Consider the following 12,985-nt stretch of genomic DNA (forward strand, 5'->3'; position numbering starts at 1 on the left):
GAAATGGAGCAGGACTTTAAAAAGAAATTCAGTCAGTACCCAAGACTGCTTATGGAAGACATGGTCTGACTATGTAGCTCAGGGAGAACTGACAGAAATCGTTGGGTCTTGGTATTTAAGCCCAAGATGGTCTGGAGCCTGAGATACCCAGCTTAGGAAGCACCAAGATTAGAGGTGTGAGGTACTACACCTTGATATGATGCCTTGCTATGTGCCCCAAAGTGTGAGGTCAACCAATCACAGGCGGGAACCTCCAAAACTGTGACCCAAAATACATGCTTTCTCTGTGTAAGTTGATTGTCTCGGGTACTTTGTCTGTCAGAGTGACAGCAAGCTGACCCATCTCACAGAGAGAGGCGTTATAAGAGTTAGAGCAAGACCAGCTGGTGGAGTGGTTCACGCCTGTAATCCCAGCAAGTGGAAGGCTCGCTGCACAGTGCGTTTGAATCCAGCTTTGGCTGTGTGAGATGAGACAGAGACAGAGAGATTATGGATATATCAAACTGTGGCCAGAGGATGTACCTGGCCATGCAGGATTAGAGCAGAGTATGGAGGCAAATATAAAGTATGCAGTACAGCTTCTGGCATTCAGCAGGTGACTATTTTGAAATAATGCTATTGTTATCTGCCTTAGGGTTTCTATTGCTGTGATGAAAGACCAGGACCAAAAGCAAGTTGGGGAGGAAAGGGCTTATTTGGCTTGCACTTCAGCATTGCTGTTCATTATGGAAGGAAGTCAGGACAGGAACTCAAACAGGGCAGGAACCTGGAGGCAGAAGCTGATGTAGAGTCCATGGAGGGATGCCTCCTACTGGCTTGCCTCCTCTGGCTTGCTCAGCCTGCTTTCTTATAGAACCCAGGATCACCAGCCCAGGGAATACCACCCAGCCTCACCTGGGCCCTCTCCCATTGATCGCTAATTGAGAAAATGTCCTACAGCTGTACCTCATGGAGGTTTTTCCTCAACTGTGTCTTCTTCCTCTCTGTGATTTGTATCAAGTTGACACACATAACCAGCCAGTACACTATCCCAGTTTATTTAATAAAAATAATTCTTAGTTCTCAAGAACTTAATTGGAATGCATGATAATATTTAATTCCCATAAATTTAGACTACAGTGACCTCTAGCTGTCATGGAAAGCCCGGTTCTTTGCAATATGTTACATATATAAACACAGAAGCGATAAACTACACCTGAATGCCCTTTAGAGTGGATTTAAATACCAACATTAACATGAGACGCATCATTTCAAATTCAGCCACGTAGAAGCTGTCCCAGTTTCTTCAGTGAGAAATCTGGCTCTGTGTAACCAGGTCTGAGGTTCCATTCTGCTGCTCATGGGTGAGTTGCTAGATTATCTGTAAGCCTCAGTTGACTCATCTACCTGATAACAAGACAGCATCTGCCCCAGCCCTCAAGGTGTAAGAAAAAGACAGTGTTAAGTGTTTGGCTGATGGACACGCTGCCATTCACATTTTTAAAATGTCCTGTAATTATTTCTTGTATGGATACAGTTCTGCCAGAAGAGGGCACTCTTGCCTTGTCCAGCCCAGCCCAGGGCGAGGTTAAACCAGTAACAGCTTTAAAATGTAGCATCTGATTTTAATAACTGAAAGACAGCCGGGGTTTTTAAGAACACAGATGCCAATGTTAGTTTAGCATCTAAATCCTGAGTAAGAGAGGAAAGTGGCAAGTGTTATTTCGGCATGCCTGCTCTTGGATTTAATGAACAAGACTCCCTTCTCAACTGCTCCACAACCCCGACTGATCATCTGTCCCTTTTCTTCCTTCAGGGTCAAATTAGGGTTTAATAGTTAATTCAGATGGAGTTAAGAGCTGGCTTTTTGAACTAGACAGTCTTGCTTTGGGGCTTTTTGTTTGTTTCTGGGTTTTTTTTTTGTTTTGTTTGTTTTTTGCTTGTTTTTGTTTTTTGTTGTTTTGTCTTGTGCTCAGGCAGGGCTTCCCATGTTGCTGAGGCTGGCAGAGATTTCACCTCCAGAGTGTTGGGACTCCAGGAGCCTACTAGAAGACCCCTGGGTTCATTCTTGCTTTTGTTTCCTAACAAAATTGTGTCTTAACATAGATTATTTTGGGGTGAGACTCATGACATTGAAAAGCTTCTGCACAGAAAAAGGTAATCACAAGTGAAGACAGACTACAGACTGGGACAGAATCTTAGCTTGCTGAACATCTGACAGAAGATTAATATCTAGATTGTACAAAGAACTAAAAACCTAAATATCAAAACACCCAATCCAGGCAAAGAAGTAAATGGAACAGATAGTCCTCAAAAGACAAAGTACAAACAGTCAATAAACACGGAAAAGATGCTCAGCTTCAGCAGCCACCAGAGAAAGACTGAATACGCCACCCTGAGCTTCCATCCCCCCAGTCAGCATGGCAGCGCTTCCAAAAGCAAACCAGAGCTCAGGTGAGGACGTGTCAGCGTTAAGAATACCAGGACAAGCTCTGCTTTTCCTCACACACACTGCTGGTGAGGAAGTGAACCGGAAGGGAGATCAGATCTACCATAAGGTCCAGCTGTACCATTCCCAGGATGACGGGAGGGACTCCACACCAGCCTGACACAGAGACACTTGCACACCAGTGTTCACTGCAGCTCTACTCACAGTAGTAGCTAAGTGATGGAGAGGACGTAGGTGTCCGACAACAGGGTAAAGAAAATGTGGTGTGCACACAGTGAAGTTTTCTCAGCCGTAAAGATGAAGTTACGTTGTTTACAGGAAAATGGATGGAGCTGGAGATAATCTTATCAAGTGAATCCAGCCATGCTTTCGCTCACTTGTGATTCCTAGGATGTATATAGGTACATACAGTTGTGTATGTACACGTGATATGAATGTGCAAGCAGGGGCTGGAGAGACGCTCAGCTCAGCCAGTAAAGAACTTGCTGTGGGGCATGAGGATGTGAGTTCCATCCCCAGCATCCAGTAAAAATTCAAAAAGCAGATGTCTGGGGTGGTGCGGGGGCCGGGGGAGTGGGGATGGGGAGGTGTAAAGTGTTTGTTACAAATTCAAGCTGTAACAATAAATATAATTTCTTATGCATCTTTGAAGTTAACATCCTGTAAAATGTATCTATATGTATTACCGACATTATAACTTCACTAAATGTGCATCAGCCTATGGTTTTAGGAAACCTGGATGATCTGACTAAATGCTATTTTTATCAACCGTTTCCCTGCAAAATATATACTTTAAGATTCTTAGCATCACACTTAATGACCACAAGACAGGAGGGCTCTTTGATTGCCAATCAAAACAAGGTTTCATCACTAACTTCTAACCACACTGTAACTCACCATGATGAATTTTATATACCTTCCCCCCTCCCCTTTTTTTTTCTCAAGACAGGGTTTCTCTGTGTAACAGCCCTGGCTGTCCTGTAACTCGCTCTATAGACCAGGCTGGCCTCAAACTCACTGAGATCCACCTGCCTCTGCCTCCCTGGCACAGGGATTAAAGGCTGCGCCACCATCACCTGGTGAATTTTACATTTCTAGCCCCAGTCCTAATTGCTGCTGAACCATCTGGCAATCTGTTATTAGTATAAATTGCATCAGTGTATAGATCTTCATAAGTTGTGACTAGTTTGGTATCACTTGCATATTGCTTTGTAAAACAAATCCACTTAGTGGTTTCAAAGTAATTAATTAAATAAACAAAACAGACGCTCCTCGGTTAAAAAGAAAAAAGAGGGCCTGGAGAGATGTCTCAGTGGTTAAGAGCACTGCCTGTTCTTTCAGAGGTCCTGAGTTCAACTCCCAGCAACCACATGGTGGCTCACAGCCATCTCTGGTGGAATCTGATGCCCTCTTCTGGCATAAAGTTGCACATGCAGATAAAGCACTCATATACATAAATAATAAAAATATTTAAAAAACAAAACATTTAAAAAAGAAAGAAAATGTCCTTATTTAACATAACCCCAAGGACAATGAATATGCCCGATGGAAAAACTACAGAGAAAATGATTTTTATACCACAGATAGACTTAGGAGGGTTCACGGCTCAGTCATGATCTTTCTGCTTTACGGTGGCTGTACTCTCTGTGACATCATATTTCAAAGGTTAACTTCAGCGTTTTTCTGTCTGGGCAGCCGAAGCTTCCAGCGAGCACAGCAGACCCCGCCTCACTGTGTGGCTGTGGTGTTAGGTAGGGCGGGTAGGTCACATGCATTGTGGCTCACCAGGCTCTCAGTTGTAATGGCATCACAGGGGCACGATCCCGCTGTAGGCAGGAGCATGTGTGGGATGGGCCCTGGGGGACTTTTTAACAGCTCCGTATTTTGGTCCAGTGTTGGCTTTCCACCCATCCCATAAATTTAAGATGGAATGTGCCATCTTCCTAAGTGAATTACCTACATATTCCTCATTAATCTCAGATACATTTCACAAAGTTCAGCCAAATTAGAAGAGAGCAGAACAAAATGTGAGGGGGGAGGGTGCAGAATAAGCTAAAAATTTTTATGTTATCAATATAACCAAATAGAGAATCCAAATGCATAGCCAAGTACATACATGAATTTATGATATAAATTTAGGCCAGTGAGGGAAATAATGAGTTATTAAACAATAGAACAGAATAACTCATTAACTATTTGGGAAAAGCAATTAGGCTGTGTTGTGACCTCAGTTCTTTCTCAAGCCAAAGTAAGTTGAGGTAAAGATTTAAATGTAAAAGGTACAGCCATAAGAGTCTACCGAAAGGACTGGAACATGGCGTTCCCTGGCAGAGCACTGGGCCCGGTCCTTAGCCCTGTCGCCCCATCTCCTCCCACCCAAGCTACTAGAAAGTGCTATGGGTGGATATAAGTGTGGCATGAGAGAGACCTTTCCAAACACCTCATGGAGCCTAAAGGCCATGGGGGTGGCAACCAATGTGACATGTAAAGGGATCTCAGAATCACGAAGGGCTGTTTGCTTGAAAACTCTGCAGCCCCCTAGAAAAGGGAGCAGATACAGGAAACAGATGAGCCATGAAAGCAGTTATTAATATAAAGATTACTCATGTCTGGAGTTGGCAATGATTTAAAAAGTGAGCAGGAAGGAGGCTGATGAAGGAGTAAGATACCTGTCCTCACTGTGGGTAGACCATCAACTAGTGCCTCACTTCTGGAGGGGCACTGTGTAGGAATAATGACAATTTCTAAGTATTTGATTTGATATACTAATGACCCTTCATGGATCGACCTGAAGGAAATAATTACCCAAATTTGAAAATACCCATACACAAAGATACTCATTACAGTCTTGCTGTTTTAAAAATCTGAACAATTTAGTCAATCCTAAAATCATCACCAGAAGACCCTATTATTCTGAAAACCAATATCATTTACGTTAAAGCTCTGAATTTTATGACTCTGAAAACAGGCTCCAAACAGCATGTGGTAGACTATACACTGCACACAGTCAACGGTGCTGACAATCCTTTGCGTGCACGGTCAAGAAGATACGCTCAGGACGTGATGCTGCTTCCTTTTATTTATAAAGTTCATGAGTGTGACTTAAACTCTGTCAGGCACAGTATCTAACACCTTTCATCACAGCCCTGGGGACACGGAGACAGGTGGATGTGTTCAAGGCCAGCCAGGTCCACCTGGTGAGGTCTTACCTCAGTTAAAAAATAAAGTTTATACTTTCATTTAACACCTGTAAAGCTGTCTAGAAAGATGTTATTCGGTGTTAATAGAGGGTCCTACCAATGAAGGAAAGGGTTTTGTTGTTGTTGTTGTTGGTTTTTCGAGACAGGGTTTCTCTGTGTAGCTTTGGAGCCTGTCCTGGATCTCGCTCTGTAGACCACGCTGGCCTCGAACTCACAGAGATCCACCTGCCTCTGCCTCCCGAGTGCTGGGATTAAAAGAGTGCACCACCACCGCCCAGCCAATGAAGGAAATTTGAAAGAGGATCTTTTCCATTAGTATTTTCCTATAATGTTTGAATCTTAAAAATATGCAATTATGGGCCAGGTATGGTGGTATACATCTTTAATCCCAGCACTTGGGGTAGAGGTGGGGTAGGCGGTGAATATCTGTGAACTAAGCCTAGCCTGGTCTACATAGTAAGTTCCAGGCTAGTCAGAGCTACGTAATCAGACCTGCATTATGATCATTAAGACATTAAAGCTAATGCTGAAGAGATGAAAGATGAAAAATGATGCCTAGCACTGATTCTCTAGGATTGTTTTCTTAACCAAAGAAACAGTTGGTCTGGAACTCATTTTGGAAGATAACTTCTAAACGCACCAAGAGAAGAACTTTTCACACCTTAGCACCAGAGTCACCTACGTGGCTTTTGACCAGGGATCCAGGCAGCATCCTCACCACTACCCCACCTCAACCAAACAACGTAAGTCATCTCTGGGGCTGGAGAGACCAGCGTTTGTCCCAATCACTCCGAACACACAAACGTCCTTGTGCGTCTGGACACCGCTGATCCAGGGTGGCAGAAAGAAAAGATTAGGCCGTTCACCTGCGTCATTCAGATCTGCGTTACAGTCACGCTCTCCCCGCGCGTCCTTTGTTTCCGCACCTGTTTTCCCACAACCGACAAGGTCTGAAAGCAAGGTGAACTGACAGCATCGGATGTCGGCTCTTTCAGGGATTAATCCGTTCAGGAGCCCCCTCCACCCCGCAGAATGAGATCCATAGCAACCGCCCGCACGGCGCTCTCGCTGCAGTCCCAGCTTACTTGGTACTCGGGTTCTTGATGAAGCCCGTGTTGATGAAGTTAGGACAGAGACACGATGTTTTGACGCCGGTTCTTCCCAGGGCAGCCAGCTCGTCAGTCAAGGCTCTGTGGAAGCCAACAGCAGCAAACTTGCTGGAACTGAAAGAAGGCAGTTTACAAGCGGATTCAAGAACACTGTGGTCCTGTGGTTAGGCGACCAGACGCGGGGGCACCCCTCCTCACAGGCCTGGGGTAGATTTAGTGGCCCAGAGCAGCACAAAGGTAAATTCCTAGGCACGGGAAAGCCACGGGCACATGGCACACAGTACTTCCTACGTGTCACACCCCTAATCGGCTGGATTTCGGCGCATTAAGTGAGCTGACAGGAGACTTGTGGACCGTTTGCTTTCACTATTGATGTTTCCATAAGCTCCAGGTCACTGTAAATCTGTTCATTATCTATTCTAAAACAGTCATGGGATTCAGTGGGAAGCTCTTCTGTACATACCCATTCTTCCTTTCAGTCACAGCTTAGCTTCCTCAGAGTCCCCCCTCCTCCCATCCCCCCATTATACAACACTCTTAAGCTTTCTAGGACAGAATGTTTCAGATTTGTAATGAAACATTGACTGTGTTTATTTTTTTTGTATATATAATTTAAAAAAAAATTACCTGTTCCTGAAACTGTATGCATGTATGTGTGTGTATGTGTGCCATGTGTATATATTTGTGTAAAGGCAAGATTTTAACATTGATTTTTTTTAATTATTATTATGAATGCACTTCACCTTAGTTTTTGAGACAGGGTCTCTCTCTGAACCTGAAGTTTGCCCATTGGCTACACTGGCTGGTCAGCAAGCCCCCGAGATCCTCTCTCTGCCTGTCCAGGGCTGGGATGTAGGCGTAGGCTTGTGCTGCTGGGCTGGCTTGCCAGGGAGGCAGGGGGATCTGAACTCCGTTCCTGAGTTTGTGTGGTCAACCCAGCCCAGCACTTGACTGGCGGGAACCCCCCCCCCAGCTCCTTTTCTCTTACACCTTTACTATCCTCTCCGTGACTATATTGGTGACAAATGAGTCACCAGGGCCTCGCCTAGGACTGGCTTCTTAATAGGTACTCAGTAAATATTTGTCAAATAAACGAATCAGGGTGCAAAGCAATTCTTACAAAAACATCTTCGTTGGGAAATATTGCGAAACTACTCTAAATGGAATTTTATTTTTCCAGGTAGCTTTAAAAAGAGCTTTATTGAAATATAAAGTATATAATACTTTAAATTTTATATTAAAGCATATAATACTTTATATTTTATATTAAAGTATATAAAGTTATATAACTCAATCATTTGTTGGTATCTTACATTACTAATTTAAAAACTGTCATAAGAGACATGTAACATAAAATCTGTCACCTCAAGTGTTTAGTTCAGTGATATTAATAACCATATGGTTTATGCTTTTAAATCTCTATGAATAAGAAATTAGACAAGGTCTCCATACATGCTTGTTAATTAAGTTGTACTTTGAAAAACAGAAAGCTGTAGGGAGTTTTCTTTTTCTTTTTTTTTTTAAGCCTAGAAACACACTGCACTGTAAATGAAATACTGTTGGTTTTAGTGATGAGTTGGAAAGCCTTGGTACACTGAAAAACGTCACAAATAAAGGTGTTAACATCTAAGACTAATTAATGTAGGGCAGGAGCTGCTCCCGTTAATTAGATGCTTTCTTACATTTAAACTTCACAACAACTCCGTGACGTAGGTGTTTTCATGAGTGTGGTTTACCAGAGCGGAAGTCAAGGTTCGAGATGCAAAGGACGGTGATAGAACCAAACTGGGAACGGGAGCGAGAGCCGCCGGCCGCCGGAGGGGCGGAGGGGCGGCTTGGCTCGGCGGAGGGGCAGATCGGCCGCCGGAGGGGCGGCTCGGGCCACCGGAGAGCACTTGCTGTTCTTGCAGAGGCCCGGGGTTCAGTTCTCAGCACCCACATGGCTGCTCACAGTCGTCTGTAACTCCAGTTGCATGGGCTGGAACACCCTCTCCTGGCCTCCCCAGGCACCAGGCTCACATGTGGTGCACATACAAACAGGCAGGCAAAACAGTCACACACAAAAAACTAAAAATAAAAAAACCTTTTAAAAAAAGTAATCAATAAATCAGACCCATATATCCTACAACCTAAAGGTGATATGCTTCTGTCCAAATCATCAAGTAAAAAACAAAAAACATGATGCTGGAAAGATGACTTAGTGGTTAAGAGCACTGACTGCTCTTCCAGAAGACCTGGGTTCAACTCCCAGCACCCACATGGCAGCTCACAACTGTCTGTAACTCCAAGATCTGACACCCTCACACAGAGATACATGCACACAAAACACCAATGCACATAAAATAAAATAATTTAAACAAACAAAAACAAAACAAAAAAAAAAACACACACACACACAAATGGCTGAACATCTCCAACACATAAACAAGAGAAAAAGTTAAAATATAACAGCTTGGGCAAGGGGCCTCTCTTAGTGTGGAGTACTGGCCTGGCATGTGGGAGGTACTGAGTTTTGATCCTCAGTGCTTCAAAACAAAACTCACTGGAAAAAAAAAAATGCAAGCTTTAAGAACTAATAAGAGGCCGGCAGTGGTGGTGCACGCCTTTAATTCCAGCACTCGGGAGGCAGAGGCAGGCGGATCTCTGTGAGTTCGAGACCAGCCTGGTCTACAAAGCAAGTTCCAGGAAAGGCGCAAAGCTACACAGAGAAACCCTGTCTCAAAAAACCAAAAAAAAAAAAAAAAAAAGAACTAATAAGAGGCTTGTTCCAATAGAAAAAGACTCAAGGAAATTAGAAGAAAAGCCACGAAATAAAATATCAACAGAAACAGACGTATAAACCTGCTCATTTCGGTCATAACCCATAGAATATACACACTAGCATTTTTCTCTAATAAGTAACGGTCAAATAATGTGAAAATTCATATTTTCTCAGTTTGTCTTTCAACATACAGGTGGATTTCCTCATATTGAGCCTAACCATCTTTTAAACTCTTTAAAGAGCTTTTAAAATAAATTGAGATTAAAACAAACCTGTCAGAGCTTTCTGTTTTCTGAAGCATGGGTTAAACCAGCCCTAAGTGAAAGGCAGTTTGACAAGGGTGTCGAATTCATTGAAGTTGAACAAATTCACGGTGCCCTCCTCCTTGATTCGGTCACGGCCAAGAGTTTACACCACAGAAACCATCAATTGTGTTTCTAAAGGTTAATGTTGGGGTAAAGCTCATGAAAGTGAACCGCCGAGAACGATTTAAATAGTCTGAGATGGGTGGCGTTGGATCCCGCACTCTGGTCACACCAGTTATCAAGCAGTCAAATCTGTACCATTGGATCCAAGTGGGTGTCGACACTGGAGCCTAGAACTCACTTGTCTGAAGGCACTTTGGGGACGTGATGGCCTTGCTGAGCTTGAGGTTTATACGGGTCGGTTGACCTGTTGGTGGCTAATCCTCAAGAGGGAGGAAACCTGCCAGAGATTGCCTCTGGCTCCTCCCTGGGTCTGGAGTTTTGTTACTTCTGGTAACTGAAAGAATCCTGAGAAAGTCTTGACAATAATGAATAATTGAGTAGTGCCACACATGGTATCATGTCACAGAAAATGGAAATGATGCTGGCTGGCTGGGTGTGGTGGCACACGCCTTAATCCCAGCACTTGGGAGGCAGAGGCAGGTGGAACGCTGTGAGTTTGAGGCCAGCCTGGTTTACAAAATGAGTTTTAGGACAACTAGGGCTACAAAGAGAAACCCTGCCTCAAAAAAAGAAAAAGAAAGAAAGAAGGAAGGAAGGAAGGAAAGAAGGAAGGAAAGAAGAAAGGAAATGGTGCTGGCATATATTATGTACAACCTAATAATTTTGAATTAAAAATGCAAGACTATATTGCAGTTGGGTTTTTTTTTATAGCTCATTTGTTTGTTTTGAGACAAAGTCTCACTATGTTCCACAGGTTGGCTTTGAACTTGCTATACAGCCCAGGCTAGTCTTGAACTTGTAATCTTTCTGCCTCAGTGACACTAGACAGGGCTAACTATGGATTTTCTTTCTCTCTTTCCTTCTCCCTGCTCTTCCCCCTCTCCCTCTCTTTAAACTCAGGACCGAGTACAGACTAGGCTAGTACTCTCCCGCTCCAGCCCTTGCTCTTTGAAAGCGTCTCTCTAGACAGCCCCCACGGGCCCTGAACTCACAGACCCCTGATGCTCTTGCTTCGACCTCCAATACCGAGATTGCAGGTGCACACCACCACAGACACAACTAAAGGCAGCGTTTTTCATATGTGTGTGACTGTGTTTAAAGTGTCCAAAAAGTTGTGCCAAATGCTTAACTTGGTTATCTGAGTTTGGTGAAATTATCAATAAATTTTCTTTTACTAAAATCTGTTTTCTGAGGTTTTTTCCTTAAGTGAATCAAAAATGCAAAAACAGCTCAGAATTAACAGTCTCAAGTGTCTAGAAGAAGAAGGGTATGCATGGATTACAGGCATCAGTGATTAACTCTGAGCCACCAATAATGTCAGTGTGGCTTTAAGACACGGTACTTCCCCTTGGAGTCTGTCAGTCAGGATCAAGCCCAGATTTGGATTTTCTACTTCCTTTTCCTTCTGTCTCCTGTCCTCTGACTGTTGTATGAGTCTGCATCCGCCTGAAGGCTGTGAACTGTCCCTAGGTCTATATCTTCTGCCTTTGAGTGATTGTGTGTGTCTAATAGAGGGTCTGCTCTGCATCCGCTGAACAGCACAGAAAGCTGTTCCATAGGGAAGGGATCAGATACTCTACAGAAACCTTTAACATACATTTACAAGGGATTAGGTCACTGGCTCCGACTGATCCTGACTGACCCTGACTGACCCAGATAACAAACATCATTGATAATCAACCATGTCCATAAGTGGTTGTTTTCAGCCTTTACGGTAGATTTTAGGAAGCTGATTTCCACTTCTGTATTTGCTGCTTTCAGCAAATGATTCATAAGCATTGCTCTGGACCAGGGGCGTGGAAGAGTGAGTTAAGATTGCAGTTATGCATTGACTTAGGTTATACAAGTTGATTACATGGAAAATCCAAGGATACTAAGGTTGGTTGGACACTGTTCTCTTAAAGGCAGTGTACCGGGTAGTTTTACGCCAACCTGACACAAGCTAGAGTCATCGAAGGAGGGAGCCTCAGCTGAGAAAATGTCTCCAGAAGACTGGGCTGTAGCAAGTCTGTAAGGCATTTTCTTAACTGGTGATTGATGGGGGAGGACCAGCCTACTGTTTGTGGTGCCATTCCTAGGCTGGTGGTCCTGGGTTCTATACCACAGCAAGCTGAGTAAGCCCCAGGGAGCAAGCCAGTAAGCAGCATCCCTCCACAGCCTCTGCATCAGCTCCTGCCTCCAGGTTCCTGCCCTGTTTGAGTTCCTGCCTTGACTTGTTTCAGTGATGAACAGTAATGTGGAAGTGTAAGCCAAACAAACCCTTCCCTCCCTGTGTTGCTTTGGTCATGGTGTTTCACCACAGCAATTAGTAACCCCAACGAAGACAGGGAGGTTCAACAGGCTGAGTCCACAGAAGGATGGCAGTCTCATGTGACCTCAAGGTGTGTTGTTAACTCTGGCTGTGAGGTCCTGCCTAAGTTCCAGTCACTGAGGATGTAAGAGAGATTTTCAGAATGTTGCATCAACATAGAGTAGGTTTGAACTTCAGGGTGAACCTAGATACAATTATAGGAAACCTAAAAGTGAGTAGACTACCCCCTACCCTTTGCAATATTACCTCTATTCTTCACTATAGTCAGGATTATTATTTCTGGCTTCCAGTCATGTTTTAAGCAACATTTCATTGTAAGCTAATGTTCACATTCAGTTTTGTTGAGTATTCCAATACTGGCTATGTGTGTTGACAAAATATATTACCAAGCTAATTGTTTTCTTTTAAAAATCAGCTTTGAAAATGGGAGCAGGGAAGGAGTATTGGGTCTTAAACACAGGACAAACAAGCTTAGGTGCCTATTTAACATAGCAGGACAGATGTTGGCTGCCAAGTTCTCCCAGCATCCCTCAGTCCTATCTGTTATAGGGTATGGCTGGCATGCCCCGCCCACACCCTAAACTTCTCCAGCGCAGGGGCTGGGCTGCCCTTCCCTATATAATCCCACCATTTTGGCTATGCCAGTCTCTTGGCCAGTCCTTCGGCCCAGGCTGCCCCTCTTGATCAGCCGTCCTCTCCCTTCCCCTCCCTTCCCCTTTCTCCTCCACCTTCTCCTAACATGGCTAAG

The 12,985-nt window shown here is 43.9% G+C and overlaps 1 protein-coding gene across 1 annotated transcript in view; it reads right to left on the reverse strand.

The window, feature by feature from the left end:
* Positions 1 to 12,985, reverse strand: part of Hsd17b11 (hydroxysteroid 17-beta dehydrogenase 11) — a 45,386-nt gene that overhangs the window by 8,900 nt on the left and 23,501 nt on the right. Inside the window, exon 5 of the mRNA XM_006975424.4 lies at positions 6,714 to 6,851. Within this exon, the coding sequence (XP_006975486.1) occupies positions 6,714 to 6,851 (138 nt within the window). The remainder of the gene's footprint in view (positions 1 to 6,713; positions 6,852 to 12,985) is intronic.

The sequence above is a fragment of the Peromyscus maniculatus genome, chromosome 10 (assembly GCF_049852395.1).
Source record: "Peromyscus maniculatus bairdii isolate BWxNUB_F1_BW_parent chromosome 10, HU_Pman_BW_mat_3.1, whole genome shotgun sequence".
NCBI classification, from domain to species: Eukaryota; Metazoa; Chordata; class Mammalia; order Rodentia; family Cricetidae; genus Peromyscus; species Peromyscus maniculatus.